The sequence below is a fragment of the Hypanus sabinus genome, chromosome 12, assembly GCF_030144855.1.
Source record: "Hypanus sabinus isolate sHypSab1 chromosome 12, sHypSab1.hap1, whole genome shotgun sequence".
In the NCBI taxonomy this organism is placed as follows: Eukaryota; Metazoa; Chordata; class Chondrichthyes; order Myliobatiformes; family Dasyatidae; genus Hypanus; species Hypanus sabinus.
In genome coordinates, this window is record NC_082717.1 from 82,737,475 (window position 1) to 82,762,332 (window position 24,858).

The 24,858-nt window shown below is 42.6% G+C and overlaps 1 protein-coding gene across 1 annotated transcript in view; it reads right to left on the reverse strand.

Annotated features, from left to right (window-relative positions):
- The window catches only part of slc24a3 (solute carrier family 24 member 3), a 324,655-nt gene that overhangs the window by 55,080 nt on the left and 244,717 nt on the right, over positions 1 to 24,858 (reverse strand). Inside the window, exon 7 of the mRNA XM_059986300.1 lies at positions 2,613 to 2,687. Within this exon, the coding sequence (XP_059842283.1) occupies positions 2,613 to 2,687 (75 nt within the window). The remainder of the gene's footprint in view (positions 1 to 2,612; positions 2,688 to 24,858) is intronic.

Below are 24,858 nucleotides of genomic sequence, written 5' to 3' on the forward strand. Positions count from 1 at the left end.
CTCCTGTCTTCCGGGTTGTTGTACATTCACTGGCTCGGCTATGGAGATGCATTAGCAGTCATTCCACACAGTCAAGTCAGTGCTGCTCAATTCAATACTGAGTCCTGAATTAGATGGTATCTGGCACTATAAAGCAATTTATAAAGCCATTCTGCAAGTTTCTACAGCAATTAATGGGTATTTAATGTCAATTTCACACTAAATAGAATTTGAAATGAGATTCCTGGGTGATAAAATGGACTAGTGTTTCAGTACAAAGAACAGATACTTTATTGGAGGGATTGTAAGATCATAGGAAACAGAAAGAGGTTACACCTCTGGAAACTGAACAATATGAGGGAATTCAGCAGAAATAAGAATTGGCAGTGTAGATTTCATCCGCTAAAATGATCAGTGTCCTCGGTGATAAACCCACCCTTTGTAAATAACGGGATGCGCAAGGGGTTTGCAGTGTGGCACACTGCTCCCACTTACCCCGACAGCAGACGCTGGGAAGGTTATTTTGCTGCCAATTCTACCTCCTTGTTGTCCACCTTTTGTTTCCATGGTCCGAGTTTGAAAAGAAAAACAGTGATCTTAAAGACTCTTGAGGGATTTGACAGCACAGATATGGGCAGAGTGGTTTTCCTGATGGGAGAATTGGGAACAACATAACAAGGTCATGGTGAGAAGGCGGTGGAATGGGACTAAATGGGAGAATGGTAAAATGGCAGAGCAGACTCGATGGGTCGAATGGCCAACTTCTGCTCCTTTGTCTTATGATATATATAACAATGGGGCAAGACTCAGAATGAAGGGTGATCAGAAGGAATTTGTTTTCCCAGTGGATTGTGAAAACTTGCAATTCTCCACACAGACAGCAATGAATTTGTCTTCAAATTATAAAGCTGTAGAATCATACAACACAGAAACGGGCCCTTCAACCCAATTTATCCATGTTGACCAAGATTCCCGTCAAACCTATTTCCATTTGCCCATGTTTGGTCAGAATCCCTCTAAACCTTTCCTACCTTTATACTAGTCCAAGTATCTCACATTCAAAAGCTGAGACAGATAGACTTTTACATTACCAGAGAACCCGTGATGAGATGTTAAACAGTTTAACCAGGACTTGTATGTGTCCCAGACAAAGGAGCGGTTAGAAAATATCATTGCGGACATTACCCACCCATCAAACTGACTTTTCCAAAAGTTCCTTTATAGGGCTATTAAAACAAAATCTTCATGCCATTTTAAAATTCCTTCCCCCAGGCAGTTAATCTGATTAAACATTCCAGTTAGCACACCACCCAACCCCTCCCTCCATCTATTACCTCAGTCACTGCACTATAAACACTTTAAACAGTGTTTTATAATGCCTTTGTAAATACATGCTGGTGTTCATGTATATATGCACATTTTATTCCATATCTGTACTTCTAACTTTAGTCAGAGGGTAGTAAATCTGTGGAATTTTGTTGCCATGAGCAGCTGTGGAGGCCAAGTCATTGGGTGTATTTAAGGCAGAGATAGATAGGTTCTTGATTAGCCAGGGCATCAAAGGGTATGGGGAGAAGGCAGAGGAGTGGGGATGACTAGATGAAGAGGATCAGCCCATGATTGAATGGCAGAGTAGACTTGATGGGCCAAATGGCCTACTTTTGTTCCTATATCTTATGGTCTTTATTTTTATATAATTCTTTATTCTGTATAATTGCTGAATGTTGTCATTTTTTGTTGCATGTCACATTAACAAACAATTTCCTAACACATGTGAGTGTGGATATGGTGAATGAAGTTGATCCTTGAAGAAGACATATGCCCTACTCCTGTTCCAATCTTACCTGTCTCTCATTATCCATCTACTCATTTAGTTACCCTTCCTTATACATCTTTCTTCTTGATCCTCCCTTGTCCCTTCTATTCCCATGAGCTTTTAGGCTCTGCACTTGCTTACATTCCCCAAATGACAGACCATAAGAACACAAGGTACAGGAACAGAATTACACCATTCAACCCATTGAATCAGCTCTGCTATTCAATCATGGCTGATCTTCGGTTTTCAATGCTATTCTCCCACCTTTTTCCCCATTACCCTTCAGCTGAAATCATCCTGTTTGGCTGCAAAGCCATTGGGTCCCAGCTTAAAGCTCTTGCCTCCTTCTCTTAGGATGTTGCCTGACCCTGTTAGATATTCCCTGGACTTATGGAGTGAGTTCAACATACACCGAAGGCCATGAGTAATCCTCTCATTCACACAGCTTCAATAAATATCTGACCACTCTTTCTGTGTTCAACACTGAACCATCGTAGTCTTCAAATGTCTCTTTTTTAATGGACTGTCACTCTGCTGAATTCTTGCAGAATTAAAGCAAGATTGTCATCAGAGAATAAATCCTGCACCATTCCATTTTTTAAATTGCTTCCTGAGCAAGAAGTGTTGATCCTCTTGCAAAGGACAGACTCCCACTGGAAAGCAGGCAAAGCAAAAGGACATGTGTCACCATTTGCTCATTTCCAGTAATTTTATTCCACTGCATCAACCCCATCAGATCCCGAAATTCCCTCGCAACACCGCTCTGGGATCTGGATATTTGGCTGCGGCAACAAAGCCCAGTGGCAGGCATCCTTACCAAGATCAATGCCATCACTGACAACGTGTAGTAACTGGAATCTCTGATCAATGACCACCACGTCAATGGAACAACCTAAAATGACACAAAGAGAACACAACACGTTACTTCAAAGTTGAATGAGCCAAATGTTATCTCTGTAAGAAAGGGTGGCACAAGGATATGCACTAACAAACAAAATACAGGAGGAACTCAGCAGGTCGGACAGAGTCTGTGTAGGGAATTGGGAGTGTCAACATTTCAGTTCGAGACCCTTCTTTTGGACTGAGCATATACTGGACCAGAACATCCTCTCTCCACAATCCTTATTATCCTGCTGAAAAAGTCCTACTTAAACAGACTAATTCTAGCAGAGTCAAGAACACGCCTCTTCTGATGCACAAGATACAATGCTCCTTTCACAGAACGCGCGATCATCCTTTAATATAAAGACCTGAAGGCAACAGAAACCCGCTAACTCAAATCCAAAATGCTGCAGATGGTGAAATTCTGAAGCATATACACAAAATGCTGGAAATACACAAGAGGTCAGGTGGCATCCTTGGAGAAAGGAGAATTAACGTTTCAAGATAACGATTCTTCATCCGCTCATTTCTGATGTTATTAACCTGGAAAGATAACTTCTAGCTACCCTGTGGATGCTGCTGCCAGACCTGCAGAGTATTATCAGCTCTTTCTGCTGATATATTAGTCACCGGCAATTAGATCAAGTGCTTCTTTGCCTTTTTGGATATTTTGGTTAACACTACCTGCTGCATACATCCCTAAAGTTTGCCATATTGACAGCAGCAAAACTGCCAAAATCTTATAAAGTAAAATAAATTCTATACATTCACCAAAAATCAGAATCAGGTTTAATATCACTGGCATAAGTCATGAAATCTGTTGTTTTGTGGCAGCAGAACATTGCAATACCTAGTAACAAAAACTATAAATTACAATAAGAAATGTAAATAAAATTTATTTAAAAAGTAGTGCAAATAGGGGAAATACTGAAAAAATATTCATGGGTTCATTGCCCATTCAGAAATTTGACGGTGGACAGGAAAAAGCTGCCCCTGAAATGTTGAGTGTATCTTCAGGCTGCTGTACCTCCTCAATGATGGCGGCAAAGAGGACACGAGCTGGGGGACAGAGGTTTCGTTATGAGGCACATCCTTTCGAAGGTGTCCTTGGTGGTGAGTGTCATGATGCAGCTGGCTGAACTTACAACTTAATGCAGCTTAATCCATTCCTGTGCACTGGTCCCTCCATACCAGATGGCGGTGTGACCAGTTAGAATGCTCTCCATTGTACATCTGTAGAAATCTGCGAGAGGCTTTGATGGCCTGCTAAGTTTCCTCAAACTCCTAATGAAATATAGCTGTTGTCATGCCTTCTCTGTGATCGCGTTACTATGTTGGGCCCTGGATCGAGACTCAGAGATGTTGACACCCAGGAATTTGACATTGCTCACCCTTTTCACTTCTGATCCCTCGATGAGAACTGGAGTGTCTTCCTGAGGTCTACAATCAGTTCCCTGGTCGGACACTGAGTGCTGCAACACTACTCAACCAGCTGGTCTATCTCACTCCTGCACGCCTCCTTTTCACCATCTGAAACTCTGGTTGTATTGTCAACGAATTTGTAGATGGTGTTTGAGCTGTGCCTAGCCCCACAGTCATGGGTATAGAAAGCAGAGCAGTGGGCTAAGCACACATCCTTGAGGTGCACCAGTGTTGATTGTCAGTGAGAAGGAGATGTTATTTTCAATCTGCACAGATTGTAGTCTCCTGATGAGGAAGTCCAATGTACAATTGCAGACGGAGGAACAGAGGCCCAGATTTTGGAGCTTTTTGATTGGACCTGATGGGGTGTATGATTTATTGTATGCTGAGCTGTAGTCAATAAATAACAGCCTGACCTGTATATTACTATCGTCCAGGTTATCCAAGGCCAAGTGGAAAGCCAGTGGAATTGCATCTTTTATAGCCCTATTGAGGCAATGAGGCAAATTGCGGTCCTTTCTTTAACAGGAGTTGATTCTAACCACCAAGTTCATCGCTGGAAAACATCCTGGTTATAAATTACGATTGGAAGGAAATATACTGTGGGTGCTCTGACTTAATATAACTTTGCACTGCAATGGACTTTTTCTTTGTTCTAATGTGCTCTTTCTTGCAAAAAATTGGGCTACCATGGACTAGATGGGCCAAAGGGCCTATTCTATGCTATAGTACCGACTCTATAACTGATGTTTATTTTATGTAATCAGCCCGCGTAATGTAAGTAAGCTTTTCATTACACTAGTGCATACGCATGCTTCTGCATGTTTTAATAAACTCAACTTTGACTTTGCAGGAAGACTGATGTAACATCTAGTCATGGTGCACAGTTTGGAAATGTGGTGGATTCTGAAATCACTTTGTGGAAAGAGATGATGGTTTAAGTGACCGTGAGGCTGAGGGTTATGCTGGAAATTGTGATATCTGTCAACTCACTGGGAGTATGTGGCGAGCTTGCAGGCTCTTTCTCTGGATTCCTCTCACTTCACAACGTCTAGCGAGTTGGCAGATTAACCGGCCACTGTAAACTGCCCCTCATGCAGGTGAGCTGTTACAGTCTGGGGTGGGGAATTTGATGGAGATGTAAGAGGCATAAACAAATCTGTTTAGTACAGATGGTTGTCCCAGGACTAATGGGTTGAAGGGTCTGTTTCCATCTTGTGCATCTTTCTTGTGTAAACAAAATAATTTGCAAATGGGAAGTAAACCCCCACGCAGAGACACCAGTAAACCTGCTCCAGAATGGTCCAGCATGAAATATTAACATGCTTAATATCAAGCCTGCAAACAGCATGAAGTATGCAATGTGTCCAGAAACCCCACAGCCCATTTAGAAATGTGCTGTGCAAAGTTTGTTTCTGATGAACTGGGAGGGTTATAATCCTTTTGATTAATTCCATTCTGGTCCCAAGCCAGTTTGAACTATTACAACAGATTCCACCCATGCCCTTTTGCTGATTTCCAGAGCACCCCCAGCCACGAAAGAATCTAGTGACAATCCAGGATTGCAGTAAATCTGGCAGCCTTTTCCCATTAAACTCTGTGGGACAGCACAGTCACACAGCTGGTACTGCCTCAGGGCTCCAGCACCCTGGGTTCAATCCCAACTTCTGGTGCTGTAAGCACATTCTCCTTGGGAATACAAACATGCATGGGGTTCCTGCCACATCTCAAACACTTGGGGGCTGTCGGGTGAACTGGCCACTGCAAGTTGCCCCCGGAATACCGATGAGGGGTGGAATTTAGTGAGGGATCGTGGTGAGAATAAAATGGAATGACTGGATGCCTGATGGTCAGCATGGACTTGGAGGGCCGAAGGGTCTATTTTGATGCAGTGGGTTTTGATAAAATGATGTGCGATTGAAATGAGAGTGTAGTTGTTGAGGTGAATGGGTGATGATACCATCTTGTATCTTCCATGGTAAGGGATCTCTTTTTGCTGTTCAAAGTGTATTTATTATCAAAGTGTGTACGCCTTGAGATTCATCTCCTTACAGACTGCCACAGAACAAAGAAACCCCAACAGAACCCACTAAATAGAAGGGGTGCTGCTACTCTTCGCAGAGTTGCAGCCGTGAACCTCTAGGCTCAGGGAACAGGAACGAAGGAGCCCTTGGTGCATAGTGACTAAATAAGTCAAATTCCTTCCCTACTGCACAGGAGTCTATGCCACCAGGCTGGAGATTGCATTCTGCCCATTTTTGGAAACAGAGCTACTGGTTTATTGTGACCAAATAAATCAAATCCTGTTTTTATTAGACTGAGTTTTGGGATTTTGCTGACATCTTAGAGATTACATTTGACAAGTTAATCTATTTTCCACGAAACTCAGTGCTTTAAAATTGTCGTGCAAGAACAACAGTACGTCATTCGGTCCCTATTCCGTCCCTAAGATCACCGCTGATTTCCATTTAAGCCCCTCTATCTGCCCTATCTATTAATCCCATACTTTAACATAATTCAAGCAATACTGACAATGAAATCTTCATCTTAATTTGGAGGAAGTGCTCCAAGCTTCTAGCATACTTATCTTGTACTCTCTTGAAATGGCTGGTGCTAATTGTTATGACCATAAGACATAGGAGCAGAAGTAGGACATTTGGCCCATTGAATCTGTTCTGCCATTCCATCATGGCTGATTCATTATCTCTCTCAACCCCATTCTCTTGCCGTCTCCCCATAACCCTTGATGAATCTATCAGCCTCTGCTTTAAATCTTGGCAGTGTGGAGGATCAGAGGTATCTTGGGGTCCGAGTCCATAGGACGCTCAAAGCTGCTGCGCAGTTGACTCTGTGGTTAAGAAGGCATACGGTGCATTGGCCTTCATCAATCATGGGATTGAATTTAATAGCCGAGAGGTAATGCTGCAGCTATATAGGACCCTGGTCAGACCCCACGGAGTATTGTGTTCAGTTCTGGTCGCCTCACTACAGGAAGGACGTGGAAACCATAGAAAGGGTGAAGAGGAGACTTACAAAGATGTTGTCTGGATTGGAGAGCATGTCTTATGAGAATAGGTTGAGGGAACAGCCTTTTCTCCGTGGAGTGATGGAGGATGAGAGGTGACCTGACATAGGCGTACAAGATGATGAGAGGCATTGGTCGTGGGATAGCCAGAGGCTTTTTCCCAGGGCTGAAATGGTTAGCACAAGGGGGCACGGTTTTAAGGTGCTTGGAAGTAGGTACAGAGGAGATGTCACAGGTAGGTTTTTTACGCAGAGCGTGGTGAATGCGTGGAATGGGCAGCTGGCGATGATGGTGGAAGCAGATACGATAGGGTCATTTAAGAGACTCCTGGATAGGTACATGGAGCTTAGTAAAATAGAAGGCTATGGGTAACCCGAGGTAATTTCTGAGGTGTGGACATATTCGGCACAGCTTTGTGGGCTGAAGGGCCTGTATTGTACTGTAGATTTTCTATGTTTCTAAATATACTCAATGACTAGGTCTCCACTGCCATCTGTGGCAATGGATTCCACAGATTCGCCACTCACTGGCTAAAGAAATTACTCCTCAGCTCTGTTCTAAAGGGATGTCTCTGTGTTCTGAGACTCTCTGGTCCTAGACTCCCCACTACAGGCAACATCCTCCCGCTTTATCTAGGTCTTTTAATTTTCAATAGGTTTCAATGAGATCCATCCTCATTCTTCTAAACTCCAGTGAGTATAGGCCCAGAGCCATCAAACACTGCTCATATGCTAACCTTTTCATTCCCGGAATTATTCTCGTGAACCTCCTCTGGACCCTCTCCAATGTCAGCACATCCTTTCCTAGGTAAGAAGCCTAAAACTGCTCACAATACTCCAAGTGCAGTCTGACCAATGGATTATAAAACTTCGGCATTATATCTTTGCCTAATGAAATGAAGACTCACACTTCGACATCACCTTCTTACCCCTCCCAGGATGTCACATGGTGCTTCCTAGCCAATCAGATGCTTTGGAAATGTCGCCGCTTTTCTAGGGAAGATGGCAGCTAACAAGATTCTAAACAGAGTGAGTTATAAAGTCATACTAGAATTGTACCTCAAATATATCTTCCTACCATTTACAATCAAATAGATATTACATGCAATAATGGATGTTTGAAGTTGAAAGTTTAAATGGAAGTCTGTTTCTTTTTCATGGAGTCACAATTACACGACACAGAAGGCAGCTCTTTTGCACATTCGTCCATGCTGAGGTGTCTTCCTCAGTTAGTCTCATTTGACTGAATTTGGCCCACATCCCTCTCAACCTTTCCCATCCATTGCATAAATGGAACCACAATTTCAATCCATGCTTCCAAAATTCCAAACAGTGATCTGATAATAACCTGATAATTGGACAATGCAAAAATCCGATAGGGAAAAGTCAGAATGGGGAAGGTAAAGGGCAGTCAGCTCCTCCTCTGTGGTGCGAAGCTGGTAAATTCGCAACAACATTGCATAGTCTGGTCCAACATTTACAAAAATAATTTGTTTCAGTGATATTAGCCAGGGATTGCAATGTTCCCTTTTGACCAATTGTGCCTGAGTTGTCAAGACTCAATCTAATGATGAGAGGAGCAATGTTACATTTACTGAAGCAAAAGAAAACTAAGCGAAGGGTTTCAGTTGGCTTCTGAATTGAAAGACTGGTGAAGAGTGTGAGGTGGACTGATTGAAAATTAAAATACAATGCCAACCATGATCGGGCTCCCTTCCCAGTGATGGCTCAACTCGCTCTAATATATTAATAAGGATCCCATGTGCAGTTATAGGGAAATCCAGATCAAGTCTGTTAATGTTCTGCACCTGACTCCCCATGGACCAGGAAATGTTTCCACTGCCTCCGCCGGGTAACTTCCAGAAACTGGACAACTCTGTATCCTCCACGATCAAATCCAAGTGCACAATCCTCTGCTTGTGGAAATCAAACATCACCGACAAAGGTTAATTCTAAAAGTTTAACTGTCTCTCCTCCCACAGATGTGGCTCAACTTGCTGAGTATTTCCAGCATTTTTCAAGTTTAAGTTCAGTTTATTGTCACTCAACTGAACACATGCGTACCTCCAAATAAAACAATGTTCCTCGGTGCGCAACACAGTACATATAACTCACCTATGTAACACATGAAGTAATATTACCACAAATAAATTAAATAATAATGTGTATTACAACACAAGTTAACAAATAAACAGCATAATGCTACTGGTGCTTTATACGTGATGAAACCTGGTGGGGAGTTCAGCTGATTAGCCTGGGGGAAGGAGCTGTTTCCCATTCTAACAGTGCTAATCTGGAATCTCATGTGGACAGGGTGGTGAAGAAAGCTTTTGGTATGTTGGCCTTTAGAAATCAGAGCATTGAGTATAGGAGTTGGGATGTAATGTTAAAATTGTACAAGGCACTGGTGAGGCCGAATTTGGAGTATTGTGTACAGTTCTGGTCCCCAAATTATAGGAGAGATGTCAACAAAATAGAGAGTACAGAGGAGATTTACTAGAATGTTACCTGGGTTTCAGCACTTGTTACAGAGAAAGGCTGAACAAGTTAGGTCTTTACTCTTTGGAGTGTAGAAGATTGAGGGGGGACTTGATAGAGGTATTTAAAATTATGAGGGGGATAGATAGAGTTGACGTGGATAGGCTTTTTCCATTGAGAGTAGGGGAGATTCAAACAAGGGGACATGAGTTGAGAGTTCAGCGGCAAAAGTTTAGGGGTAACACGAGGGGGAACTTCTTTACTCAGAGAGTGGTAGCTGTGTAGAACGAGCTTCCAGTAGAAGTGGTAGAGGCAGGTTTGATATTGTCATTTTTAAAGAAACTGGATAGGTATATGAACAGGAAGGGAATGGAGGGTTATGGACTGAGTGCAGGTTGGTGGGACTAGGTGAGATTAAGTGTTCAGCATGGACTAGAAGGGCCGAGATGGCCTGTTTCTGTGCTGTAATTGTTATATGGTTATATAATGTTACAGTACCTCCTGCCCGATGGTAGGGGTTAAGAGGTTGTTGGACAGATGGGAGGATTCACTGACAATGCCACGGTCCCTATGCATGGAGCGCTCCTGATAAATATTTCTGGTGGGTTGGAGAGAGACCCTGATGATCCTCTCAGCAGTCCTCGCAATCTTTTGTAGGGACCTGCGGTCGGATGCCTTGGTATTCCCAGACCATTCCCAGTGAAGCAGCTGGTCAAGACACTCTCAATGATGTAAAAACTGGTTAAAATGGGTGTGTGGAACCTCACTTGCATCATTCTACTCAGGAAGTGGAGACACTGCTGTACCTTCTTGACTAAAGAATTGGTGTTGAGGGACCGGTGAGATCGTCCATTATGTTCATTCCCACAAACTTGGTGCTCCTAAATCTTGCAAATCTTGCAGTGGTCAGCCTGCACCTCCCTAAAGTCCACAATCCTCTTCTTGGTCTTATCCGCGTGCAGACTCAAGTTGTTATGCTTGCTCTATTCTACCAGCCGCTCTACCTCCTCGTTAGTGATGTCACTGGTGAACTTGATGATTTGCTTTGAAGTGGAACTAGCAGCAGCGTGAACAACAGTGAGCAAAGCACGCAACCCTGCGGGGAACCAGTGCTCAGCACGACGGAGCTGGAGATGCTTCTGCCAATACAGACTGACTGTGGTCTTTCCTTCAAGAAGTCCAGGATCCATTTGCAGAGGGAGGTGCTGAGACTTAGCGAGGCCAGTTTCCCCCCCAGCTTCTAAGGAATGATTGTATTAAACGCCAAGCTGAAGTTGATAAAGAGCATCCTGTTTTTCTGTTTCTATTTTAACCTCCTGCCTGACGATCTTCCTCGCACTCTTTAAAAAGGGCAAAAGGACAATATTATATTACATAAACCAAACTTGATTTTCCTTGGCATTGAAAATGAGCTAGATAATGGATATCAGATCCCTGGTCTCATATCATCTCAAAAGAGATAAGAATTAACAAGCAGAAATGGATATACAGTTGAATAGGCCATAAAATGGAAAAGGGTAAAACCAATTAGATAGTTGTTTCAAAAAGCCTAATATCCTTCTTCTGTGTTGTATGATTTTATGATTCCAATATTTTAAAAAGCCCATCAAGACAAATATGTGACAATAAATGTCAAGGTTATAAATAGCCAGTGTACTTTGATAAAATAGAATAATATTTCTTGGAAATGCATGAATCGTACTCCTGTGATATCCTGTGGGAAGATTTTGTTATTTTACTTCAACACCGTCTCATGCATTTTCCTGAAAGAATTGAAAATTTCAAATCAATACCAGGACCTTTTGGAAAAAGTACCTGGTTTTTTGACCCCAGTGGAACATAACAAAATTCTTGTCTTTCTCTCTTCAACTTTAACATGTTACATACAGTCATGAATTTTTTTGTATGTTTCATGCACAAGAAATACCACCAACGATTCCAACAGTTCTGGCTCTGTAACCTGAAACCATCCTTTGGTAAGTCAGCGTGGAATTTTCCTCCCCCTGCTTTCAACAAAAAAAAACCCTTTCTGTTTGCAAAACGGGATCTCAGTCAGGTATGCCTTGTTCTTAACCTGAAGAGGTCAAGGAAAAAAATGAAACGCTGTTCTCATCAACTCTGCTCATGGACTGTTTGTCTCACACCCGTCAGTTAGGAGACTGTACAGCTCCACACCAGGACCATCATGCTTGAAGGATATGACTTCCCTCAAGCAGTAAGGCCGATCAACACCTCCACCTACTAACCCACCCCCAACCACCAGAATTTCCTGCAAGTCACCTTCCGTACAAACGCTCTTAAAGTACTAAAGGCCTGTGCTGATCCATTGGCTGGAGCGTTCACTGAGATCTTTAACCTCTCCATTAGGCAGTCTAGTGTATCCACCTGCTTTAAGCAGGTTTCAATTATGCCAGAACCCAAGAAAAATGGCATCTGCAGAGTATTTAGTGTTTAAGGTGGTAACCTGCCTCAATAACAATCATCCAGTAGCACTTACACCAACAGTGATGAAGCATTTCGAGAGGTTGGTGATGAAACATATCAACTCCTGCTTGAGAAGTGACTGGGATCTTCTCCAATTTGCCAACTATCACAACAGGTCCACAGCAGATGATATTTCGAAGATGCATTCATCAGGATGCTCTTTATTGGCTACAGCTCGGAATTTAGTACTATCATCCCCTCAAAACTAATCAACAAGCTTCAAGACCTCTTAGTGAAATTGGATCCTTGATTTCCTCACTTGCAGAACTGAGTTTGGATTGGTAAAAATATCTCCTCCAAAACCTCCACCAGCACAGGTGCACCACAAGGCTGTGTGCATACCCCCATGCTTTACTCACTTTATACTTATTACTGCGAGGCTATACACAGATCCAATGCCTTAAGTTTGCAGATGACACCATTGTCATTGGCCGAATCAAAGGTGGTGATAAATCAGCATATCGGAGGAAATTGAAAATCTGCCCGAGTGGTGCCATAACAACAACTTCTTACTCAATGTCAGCAAGATCAAGGAGCTGATTATTGACTTCAGGAGGAGGAACCCAGAGGTCCATGAGACAGTCCTTATCAAGGAATCAGAGGTGAAGAGGGTCAGCAACTTTAAGTTCCTCAGTGTTATCATTTCAAAAGATCTATCCTGGACCCAACAAGTAAGTGCAATTATGAAGAAAGCACGGCAGAGCCTCTAATTCCTTAGAAGTTTGCAAAGATTCAGTGTGATATTTAAAACACTAACAAATGGGCGGTGGAGAGCATGTTGACTGGTTGCATCATAGCCTGGTATGGAAACACTCTTGCCCTTGAACAAAAAAATCCTACAAAATGCAGTGGATATGGCCCACTCCATCATTGGGAAAGCCCTCCTCAGCATTGAGCATACCTAAAATGAGTACTGTCAAAGAAAAACAGCATCCATCACCAAGAAACCCCTCACCTAGGCCACACTCTCTTCTCACTGCTGCCATCAGGAAGGTGGTACAAGAGCCTCAAGACCCACAGCACTAGGTTCAGGAACAGTTATTGCCCTTCAACCAAAGGGGATAACATTACTCACCCCATCACTAAATTTTTCCAAGACCTATGGACTCATTTCAAGGTCTCTTCATCTCATGCTCTAGATATTAATTACTTATCATTTTTCTTTTGTTTTTCTTTTGTATATTGGCTGTTGTCTGTCCTGTTGGTGCAGCGTTTTCCTAGACTCTGTTGTGCTACTTGGATTTACTGTATATGCTCACAAGAAAATGAATCTCAGGGTTGTATGTGGTATGAGAGTTAGTGGGGTGATTGGCTGCTGTAAATTATCCACGGAGTGTATGGGGAATGAATATGGGTTGATGGTCATTTGAGGAGAACAGATCACTGGGAAAAATAATGGGGATTGGAGTTGTTGAGTGAGCTGCAATAGACTCGATGGACTGAATACCCCCTTCTAGGTTTGAAGAAAACATGGAAAATATGTGGGGAAAGTTCGTTGAGAAGATGGATTAAATAGCTCCATAAAAGGCAAGAAGAGCACATGTTAACCACCTGCTAGAGGATGTTCTAAACATCTTCTGGGGTATAGGATTTGAGGTCTCAGAGGTCACTACACTGAAACAAAAATAGTGAGTGTATTTCCAAGGGCTAAAAAAAGCAATGGTCAAAACAAAAACAATTAATTCATACCTCACAAATCACAGCAGTTAAGAGAAATGTTTAGAATGAATTTGACATGTTTAAGTGCCTGTGTCTATAAGAAAAGTTTAAAAATGTTGTTGGAAGGTAGGACTCAGCCTCCAGCCTTGCTTTCTGTCCAAGCTGTAAGATGCATATTGCCCGAGTTCTATTCAGCACTGACCTCCATTTCCGCAAAAGTTACAAAAGCTTGAAAGCATGTACCACAGGGTCGAGGACAACTTCTATCTCACTGTTCTAAGACTCTTGAAGACCTCTGAAATACTAAATATCTTCTAATCTACCACATGCACTTTATTTGTGTACCTGCACTGCACTTTTCACTGTAACTGTATCACTGTATTCTGTTTCCTTTTTATGACCTCAGAGTATGCTATGATCTGCCTGGATGGCATGGGAACAAAAGCTTTTCACTGTATCTTAGTTCACCTGACAATAATAATAAATTTGATGAACCAATACTTCGGCACAACGTCCGATCTTTTGCATTGAAACACACTGCATTTATCCCACCTGATGAAGAGATACCAGCCCACATCACAACCACCTCTGGTCTCACCACGCTGGTCAACATGAACTACATACACCTGATTATGCGTTTCAGCCTTGCTTGTACTCCAGTTGTTAAGCAACCCCCCCCCCCGGCTCTCTGTATCCTAAAGCTTCATCTGCTGATACATAAACCCACTCAGCCCATCCAATCTTGACAGGTGCTTGCTACTTGCTAAAATCAATCTTCGATGGTGCTTGCAAAACTGTTCCTAAAGTTATTCTTACATCTATACTGCTCGGCCAAAAGCAAATCACACCTCGTTCCTTTCATCACATTTTTTTCTCTCTCTCTGCTAGATTATGTATTGCATTGAACTGCTGCTGCTAAGTTAACAAATTTCACGTGACATGCCGGTGATAATAAACCTGACATTTCCTTGTCATTGAGAGGTTCCTCTGCTTGATTAAGCCCCAGTAAGACCAATTATTGATGGAGCTTATAGTCCTGCCTCTTGCCCTTTTTCCTTTATCTGTCTGTTTAGTTTCCATATGCTCCCAGCCTGTGTGGGAAAAGGAAATGGAAATTGTTGCTATCAGATCAAAGCAGTGACCTTCAAGTCAGATCACAAACGAGTTACCAGTGCTTAGCTTTTGATCTCTTGCTTCAGGACGAAAGAACCTTCCTTTCATTTAAAGCAATAGCAACATGGAGCAGGTTTCTAACAATAACTTAAGCTTATCAGTCTAAAAGGAGCTGAGGAATACCTTGCTGGGAGAGGAGGTTCAGGCAACAAATGTTGCACTGGATTTGCTGGCATCCAGTGCTGATGTATTTTATTTTGTGTTGGTGCACGCTCCAGAGCAAGTGACTGGATGGTGGGCAAGGTGACCGCCATTAAACCTTAAGTGGGCACTGGTTCACCCTGCACAACAGCTGCAGGCTGGTCAAACTGGACACTCAACACTGACAGAGAACCCTTGCCCGATCCAACACTGGTTAGAAAGTGGCAAGCTCAGGCCAGGTGGGTGAGGACGAGGAGCTGGATGGATGGCAGGTGATGCAAGTCGCCCGCTCTTGCTGTCAAAGTACTTTCTTTGCAATGCCCTGGGGCACCAGCACTAACCACAGGGGTAGCGAGTGAATTAGGTGTGCCATTGAGCAGAGGCAGCTTTTTGTAGGTGTCTATCTTCTTGTTGATTGCCATCTTCCTCCTTAGCCGAATGCGAGTGATGGGGTTAGGACCAGGTAGCTGAGGAAGAGGAGAATCGAGCATGGTGGAGGAGATATGCTGGACATCCAGGAATGTGGCGTGTAAAACAACATACTAGCACACGGGACTCTACCGACAAGCAGTGCACATCACAACGCCCTTACATACTCCACAGACATACTTTGTGTATGCACAGCATTCCACATTCCCAAAAAAAGGGGCCAGCCAGTTTGCCCAGATTATTACCAGTCTTACCTTTTGCTGCTTTCTTGCCCAAACGATTTAGCTATGTTAAAGTTCAGTTCAGCGTACAATTCAAAGCATAAACTCAATGTGCATTGACATTTGGTCTCTAACTATTGGGTCCCTTGTTTAGCTTCAACCTAGCACTGATATGCTGAAGTCACACTAATGGAGAAGGCAAGAGGCAACCTAGACACTGCTCAATAATGTCCCTACGGGCTCAGTGAACATTCTGCTGTCTAGGTTCCTTTCATTTGCAGATCAGGATAACTTTCAAATGGGACCTCACAGAGATGAGCTGGAGTCCATGGAATATAAGTTTTACACATGCTGGTGTGTATACAATAGGCTGAAAAGCTGTATCTTTTTCCACGGCACATTAGCACACTCAGTAGGAATTGAAGCACATGTGAACCGTTCTATATATAAAACAGATAAGTAATGCAAAAACAAATTAAAAAGTAGTAAGGTAGTGTTCATGAATTTAACATCCATTTATAATTTGGATTGCAAAGGGAAAGAAACTGTTCCTGAATCATTTACGGTGTGCCTTCAGGCTTCTGTACCTCCTTCCCAATGGTAACAATGAGAAGAAGGCGTGTCCTGGGTGGTGGGGGTCCTTAATGGTTGACGCAGCCTTTCTGAGGCACCGCTCCTTGAAGATGTCTTGGATATAGGGAGGCTAGTGGACCCTGTTCCAGGCCTATTTGATTTTCCAGTTTTGCTTTCACATATGTCAAGAGGATTGGAGTTGACGACACTGATGATTTTGTATTTTTGTGAGATATTATAAACAGCCCTTTTTTTCTTTTCTCTCTTTTTTATTTTCTCTTTTTCTCTTTTTTGTTTTTTTCTTCTATTAGTTATTAGATTTTTAGATTAGTTTTTTGCATAATGAATTTTTTTTCTTTTTTCCTTTTTATTTTTTCTTTTTATTTTATATTATGACACACCTAGGTTTGCCTTGTCTATTTGTATATTGTCTCATTTATACTGTAATCATTGTTTTTGTAATCTTTTATAGTTAGTTGAAAGATGTACGTTTGTAATCCCATTATCTATGTACCAATTTTATTTTGTTGTTATTAATAATGTTAATAAAAAGATGGAAAAAGAAAGGAAGGCTAGCGCCTATGATGGAGCTGACCAATTTACAACTCTCTGCAACTTACTTCGACCCTGTGCAGTAGCATGACCCCCCAACCCCGCATCCCAAACAGTGATGCAGGCAGTCAAAACACACTCGGAACCCGCTAAACACTGAGGACATGTTCCTCAGAGGTGAAGCGCTATGTAACTCATCACTACGTGGGGTCATTATATTACTGCAGAAATGGACATGTGCCCGTTAAAAAAAAAATCAAACCGAAGATATGTATTTTATGTAATGATAAAATTAGTCAAAATTAGCATGGTTTCAGAAAAGGGAAAGCTTGTCTGACAAATCTGTTAAGAGTTCTTTTAGGAAGCAAAAAGCAGGGTGGACAAAGGAGAGGCAGTGGATGCCATTTACTTGGATTTTCAGAACGCGTTTGATAAGGTGCCACACATGAGGCTGCTTAACAAGGTAAAATCCTAACGCTTTACAGGAAAAATACTGGCAATGATAGAGGAATGGCTGACAGGCCAGGAGGCAATGAGTGGGAATAAAAGGGGCAGTTTTTGGCTGGCTGCCAGAACTATCAGTGTTCCTCGGGGGTCAGTATTGGGACTGCCACTTTTCACGTGGGTTGCCAATGATTTAGATAATAGAATTGATGGCTTTGTGGCAAAGTTTGCAGGTGTTAGTTGGAGGGGTAGGTAGTACTGAGGAAGCTATGCGATCGCAGCAGGACTTAGGCAAATTGGAAGCATGGGCAAAAATGTGGCAGATGGAATAGAGTGTTGGGAAAAGTATGACAATGTGTTTTGGTAAAAGGAACAACAGTGTTCCAGGATGAAAAAAAAGGCCATGTTGAGAGGACTGTAAGGATAGAGAAGAGAGACAATGGAGGACACAGGGCAAAAAGCTTCTACTTCTATCTGAATATGACCCTTTGAGCCCAACATTTTTCCATTCCTTCTCTCTGCACCGATTTCCATGACATGACAGCTCCATGACATCCATGACAATGTGATTACATATGTATCTGCTAGCCACCTAATTGTTCTCTCCAAGTTTATGGCAAAGTATGCAAATGTTGCATTGCTTGTTCAGTTCTGCAATTCTCTAAGAAATGTCTCAGCAGATCGCAAAGTATTATAATCACCAAGGAAGTTAACTTAATAATAATTCCTTCTTACTTGCCTCTCAAACAGTGAGACCAATAGTAAAAGTAATAACTGGTCTATTTTGGTCTCCAGACAGTATGGACTGCATAAATTCACTGATCTAAAAATCCTCAAATTAAATACGTTAAATTTTCTTTTTTGAGGACACTGCTGAGAATGCCTCATTTCCTCCGTTGACATTAGATAGAAGCATTCTTTACACCTGACTTGTTTTCTAGTGCTATCAGAACCCTTAGTGTATAATGGAAGATAAAACAAAATTAGAAAGCAAAATACTGCTGATGTTGGAAACCTGAAATTAAAAAAAAAACAGAAAATGCTTTAAAACTCAGCAAGTCAGGCTGCATCCATGGAGAAACAGAATTAACATCACTGGTTGATGGGACTTTCTGAAATGATCTCTGAGCTTTAGCTTTAATTCAGCTCATCACTCCACTAAGCATTCTACTTTTATCTATTTACATCTTCCATGGAATTACAGGGTAGAGCAACCGACCCTTCTGACTAATAAATCCACATTGACTGCCAAGCATCCATTTCCTCTCAACATCATCACAAAGTCAACCAATCCAGCATGCCCACATTGATTAGCAAATCTACCCCAATGGGTGGTGAATCTGTGGAGGCCAAGTCATTGGGTATATTTAAAGCAGAAGTTGGTAGTTTCTTGACCAGTAAGGGCGACAAAGATTACGGGGAGAAGGTGAGAGAATGGGTTAGAGAAGAAAATTAAATCACCCATGATGGAGTGGTGGAGCAGATTGAATCGGCCTATTCTGACGATTCTAATCGCATTTTATTCTCCCCACATTCCCATCAATTCCGCCTCCCCCATATACTATACTCACCCACATAAAAGGTCAATTTACACATGTGGGTGGAAACCAGAGTACCTGGAGCAAGCCCTAAGTGGTCACAGGGAGAATGTGCAAATTCCTCGCAGGGATTCCTGAAGGACTAATAATTGGGCCCAGCTGCACAGATGGCAAATTCCACAAAATTTTAATCCTCAATAAATCCAAGAAGCATGGACCTAAAATGCAATTAAAAACATCACTGGGCTTGGCTCAAAGTCCATTGGAGTCAAACTTTGCTGCTTAAAATCAATGCTCTCTGCTGTCCTAGCAGATCCTTGCAACTTGAAGCATATAATTTCAGCGGATGCCAAACTGAGTATAAAATGGGCAACATGCTCTTAAAGTCCACCAAACCGAGTGGCCACGATGTCACTCTGATTTACAATGCCAGCAACTCATTTTAATTGCTCTCGAGGAGATCCACCTCACCGATACATCGCTTAGTGCTCAGGAAATGTTCCAGGAGAGTGACAAGGAATCAGCGTTACAAGGAGTAACGGTAAATTTATGTATGGAGAAGTGTGGGAATTTGGCATGGGTCCCTGCCCTCCGATGGCACGGCATTGCCACAACACCAGGGCAGGTGGGATCTTCCTGCTTTGCTGCTCTGGGCTATGCCCTGGCCAGTACGAGTGCATTATAGTGCAGGGGATTGGGAGCAGTTGATCCACCTGCTGAGAGACAACCTGAACTTTGTGGCTTTCCTTTAGGTGCTGTGGTTTCCTCTGGGTGCTCCGGTTTCCCCCCACATTCCGAAGATGTATGGGTCGAGATCAGTAGGTTATGTCAGCCCTGGAAGCGAGGCTGCCAACAGCACAATCCATGCATATTTGATTTGATGCAAATGACGCATTTCACTGCATGTTTTCAATGTGTGTGTGATGAATAAAACTAACCTTTATTTTCATCTTTATAAGAGGTTGGGTAGAAGCAAGAAGGAGACCGGAGAGTAAAAATCGATGGAGGCTAACTTATTTCTTTATGATCTTCCTAGAACCCCTCAAGGTATCTTTTCTAACTCTGTCCAGAGATACAGTGGGTCAGGAATGAGGTAAGAAGTGGACATCCTAGATCTCAGTACAGTGCCCACAGCGGCAAGATGCCAAATTACAGCATGTGCAGCACATTATACTGCCGCTGGAAGTCTTGACATTACTGGTGTATCTCCTTGTGTGGAAAAGGGAGAGAAATAAAATTTTAAAACAATTTTCCCTGTGTATCTATTCCTTTCATTCAGCTTTGGGGACGTGGGCCTCATTGCTGTTTATTGCCTGAGACTTCAACGTCCACCATGCACTGACCTTCCTGGACTCAGGGGTTAGGGGCAAAAATGCAGCTTACACCTACACAGGACAGGGTGGGGATCAGGCTCAGGGACTGTGGGACAGATACTGACTCCACAGGCTGCAGATGCTGGATTCTGGAATGATAATCTATTGCTGGAGGAACTCAGAGGAGCGAGCAGCATCTGTAAGGGAGCAAAGGAACTTTGTTCAAACGGTTCAGAAACCCTGTATCAGGAAGGACTGAGAGTGGAGAGGGAAGATAGCCAGAGGGCCAAGGGTGAGATGGGCCAGTAGGTGATGGGTGGCTGAGGAGGGATGAAAGATGACAGGCAGATGAAGCCAGTTGGTGATAGGTGGATTGAGGGGTGAAAGATGACAGGCAGACGAAGCCAGTTGGTGATAGGTGGATTGAGGGGTGAAAGACGACAGGCAGATGAAGCCAGTTGATGATAGGTGGATTGAGGGGTGAAAGATGACAGGCAGATAAAGCCAGTTGTTGATAGGTGGATTGAGGGGTGAAAGATGACAGGCAGATAAAGCCAGTTGGTGATAGGTGGATTGAGGGGTGAAAGATGACAGGAAGATGAAGCCAGTTGGTGACAGGCTGTTAATAACACCCCACTGTTATTGGTCAGACAACACAGAGGTCCTCTCCCCACCTCAGTATATACCAACGACAACATGAATTAAAGCTCAATATAATGTTACAGCTTGCAAAACACTGTCTTTGTTGTATTAGTATATGACTGAAATTATTTTGACAACAATGTGTTTTGCCTTAGCAAAGCAGACTTTAGCTGGCTGTTCAAGGGACAAACTGTCAACTAGCTGACAGAGGCTGAAAATGCAGGGAAACAAACTCAGGGCTTTGGTCCGTGCTCTATCTGGCAATAGAACTCCCAGGATATCCTCTCTGCTTCAGGCGGGAGAAAAGCTTTCACTGTTTCAACGCCTCATTTTAATCTCATTTCACAGAGAAGCAGGGACACAGTGAGTGCTGATTCAGCCGGATAAAAATCACAAGAGCAAAATGACTCAAGAAAGCATTAAAGCTGTTCTCAGGAGAGGTGCCTTCTTCCTCATAAAACAGATAATGGGAGCATAAATTAATTTTAGTTAATAGAATAGAAGGCAGTCTGACAATGGTTCCTCTAAGGTTAAAGCTTGAGACATGTCTTGAACACTTAGGTAAAAATGCTAAAGAATGCTTAGGAATTGAGAATAACAGGCAGTTATCCCCCCATGTCAAGGACATTATCAAATACTTTTGACTTGTAGGAACTGAAACAAAACTTGAAACATTTTCAATTGTCGATGTTTTTGTTGCATTTTATCATGGTTGCACTTCCTTTAACTTCAAAAAAGAATCACCTAATTCACATAACATTTTCACGAATGATAAATGATCATTAAATTAATGATTAAATTATAAGCAGGCAAATGGATGACCCAATTCATCGATCATTCTGGCTCATAATGAAACCTGGTCCAGACCAATGAAATAGAGGTTTCCTCTCTGCTTGTGGTAAATCCAGAGACTTTGGGAATGGCTAATGCTAATGCTCAGCAAACATGCATTGTCTGTACAATATATGTTTGCAGCTTGAGTGTAGCAGGTCAACAAAGACAAAAGTCAGTGCTTACATTTTTCCAGATGGCAGAAAGCAAATCAAACTGACCTTTCTACACTAGCCATTAACTTGAGGAACAAGGAGAATGGGAGGCAGGAATGAACAATGAATTAATTTGTTACGCTTGCGAGAGAGAATTCAGCAAAATAGCACCAGAGATGAGAAACTTCAGGAGAATCTTGAGGAGTTGAAGTTCTCTTTGTGGCAGACAAACCAAGGGGAGTTTAATCCCCTCATAGTCCTGAGGGGATTTTGACAAAATATATGTGGAATAATTATTTTTGTAGACAGGAGTATCAGCAACAAGTGCACAGAGTTAATATTTCTGAATAAAGAACAAGAAATGTTTTGTTTAAGAGTCACAGAGTCATAGAGCATGGAAATAGGTCTTTTAGCCAATATGACTGTCCCAACCAATGTACCTACCTGAGCTTGTTCAATTTGCTGGTGTTTTGCCCATAACCCTATCAATGTACCTGTCCAGGCTGCACACCATTATGCATTTCTGACAAAGTTAGTTACGATATCTGGCATTCACCATCTGAAAGGGTGGCAGATTCACTATAATTTTCAGAGAGAAATTGCAAAAGCTACAAAGAAGAAAAAGAAAGACTGGGTGTGGTGTTCATTGGTTGATTCCGTTGGCCAAATGACTTTGCTTTGAGCAACATTCCATGGACAGTACTTCTTCAAGGAGCAGAGGCGAGAAGCATTCAGGTAACTCCTAGATCTACTGTGACCGACCCACAATAAATGTACATACACCCTGGATCTAATGTTTGGAACAGTATTTACCTCGTCTATTAACCAGAGATCTACAAAGTAAATAGAAAAGGGTCAGCTAAAAATCTCTCAGGTGCACCAGCATTGTTTCACAGCACAAGACTCCTCCCTTGACACGTCTACATACATTGCTTGTTACTTGAATACCTCTTAGGAAATAACGTCTCAGCAGTCCTTACTGAGTGGCAAGCCTCCCCAATCCACCAGTCATCCACATGTTAAATCCACAGCTGGAAGTAAATCAGCTCCCAGAAAGGTTTCAGCAGCTGGTTAGGCCAAGCCCCAGACTTAGCTGGTGACCCAAGTTAAATACCAACGAATGTTCAAAAACATTGCAGGACTAATAAAGATGAAAGATACCGATTTTTTTAAAAAAGTTATTTTTTTAAATTATGAAATATAAAAAATAAATTAAGTCTAAATATATTTAGATTTACTTGTGCATCATAGAAGAGTACATCACAGCAACCACGGTGGTGCAGTTTAACTAATCCTACCTGCTTGCACATGGTCCATTTCTTTCCACTCCTTGTCTGGTCATGTGTTGTCTAAATGCCTCTTAAATGTTGGATTTGCATGTTTCCACCCCTCCCTTGGCAGCATGTTCCAATCACCTACCACATGTAGTGTAAAAATAACTTGTCTCATAAATCCCCTTTGAACATTCCTGCCCTGGGAATGTCATAATTATTTCTAAACCAGTTACACCTCAGCCTCTGAAGCTCTGCAGAAAGCAATCTCAATTTGTCCCCATCTCCTAAAAGCGAATACCCATCTTACTCTAAATAATTATTACCAACAAATCGCTTGTGGTACCAGAGGAACCTTCACAGAGCACCATCAAGAATGCTTACTGTGCTATCTCCCGCCCACACTTTGGAAAGTCTGATCACCTCGCTGTATTTCTACTCCGAGTACAGACTGCAGCACCAAAGCACCAGTGGTGAGGACCAAGAAGGTATGGACAAGGGAGGTGCAGCAGGGGCACTTAGAGGAATCAGTGGACTGGACTGTATTCAGGGATCCATTTTTGAGTCCGAATGAGCCAACTGTGTCAGGGTCATTACTTCCTACAAAGCAAAGCCCATCATGAATGGCCGTGATGCTTCTCTCCCAGACAAGCTCAACACCCTTTATGCTCGCTTGGAACGGGAGAATTAAGACCACTGCTATGAGCGTTTCCGCAGCACCCGGTGACCCTGAAATCTCCGACTCAGAGGCCGACCTCAGTCTGTCTTTCAGGAGGGTGAACCCTCGTAAAGCAGCAAGACCTGATGGAGTACCTGGTAAGGCTCTGAAAACTTGTGCCAACCAACTGGTGGGGCTGTTCAAAGACATTTTCAATCTCTCATTGCTACAGTCAAAAGTTCCCACCTGTTTCAGAAGGACAACAATTGTACCAGTTCCCAGGGAGAGCAGTGTGAGCTGCCTTAACAACTATCATCCAGTAGCAATCACATCTACGGTGATCGAGTGCTTTGAGAAGTTGGTCATGGCTACTATCACAACTCCTGTCTCAGCAAAGTCCTGGACCCCTGCAATTTGCCTATTGCCACAGAAGGCCTTACAGCAGATGCGATATCAATGGTTCTCCACACAGCCTTGGACAATACAAATTCCTATGTCAGGATGCTGTTTATTGTCTACAGCTCAGAGTTAAACACCATTGTTCCTGTAGTCCTGACGGAAAAGCTACAGAACCTGGGCCTCTGTACCTCCCTCTGCAACTAAACCCTCGACTTCCTAACCGGAAGACCACAATCTGTGCAGAACGGAAATAACATATCCACCTCACTGACAATCAACACTTGCTCTACTCTATACCCATGACTGCGTGGCTAGGTACAGCTCATGTCCCATCTGTAAATTTGCTGACGATACAACCATTGTCAGCAGAATCTCAGATGGTGATGAGAGGGTGTACAGGAGTGAGATATACCAGCTGGTTGAGTGGTGTCACACTCAATGTCATTAAGACCAAAGAACTGGTTGTAGACTTCAGAAAGGGTAAGACAAGGGAACACATACTAGTCCTCATAGAAAGATCAGAAGTGGAGAGAGTGCATAATCTCTCCACTGGGAAACTAACTCTGAGGATCTGACTTGGTCCCAATATGGCAATGCAGCGATAAAGAAGGCAAGACAGCAGCTATATTTCATTAGGAATTTGAGGAGCTTTGGTTTGTCACCTAAGACACTCATAAATTTCTACAGATGTAGTGTGGAGAGCATTTTAACAGGACGCATCACCGTCTGGTATGGGGAGCGAAGGGGTTGCTGCACAGGATTAAAGTAAACTGC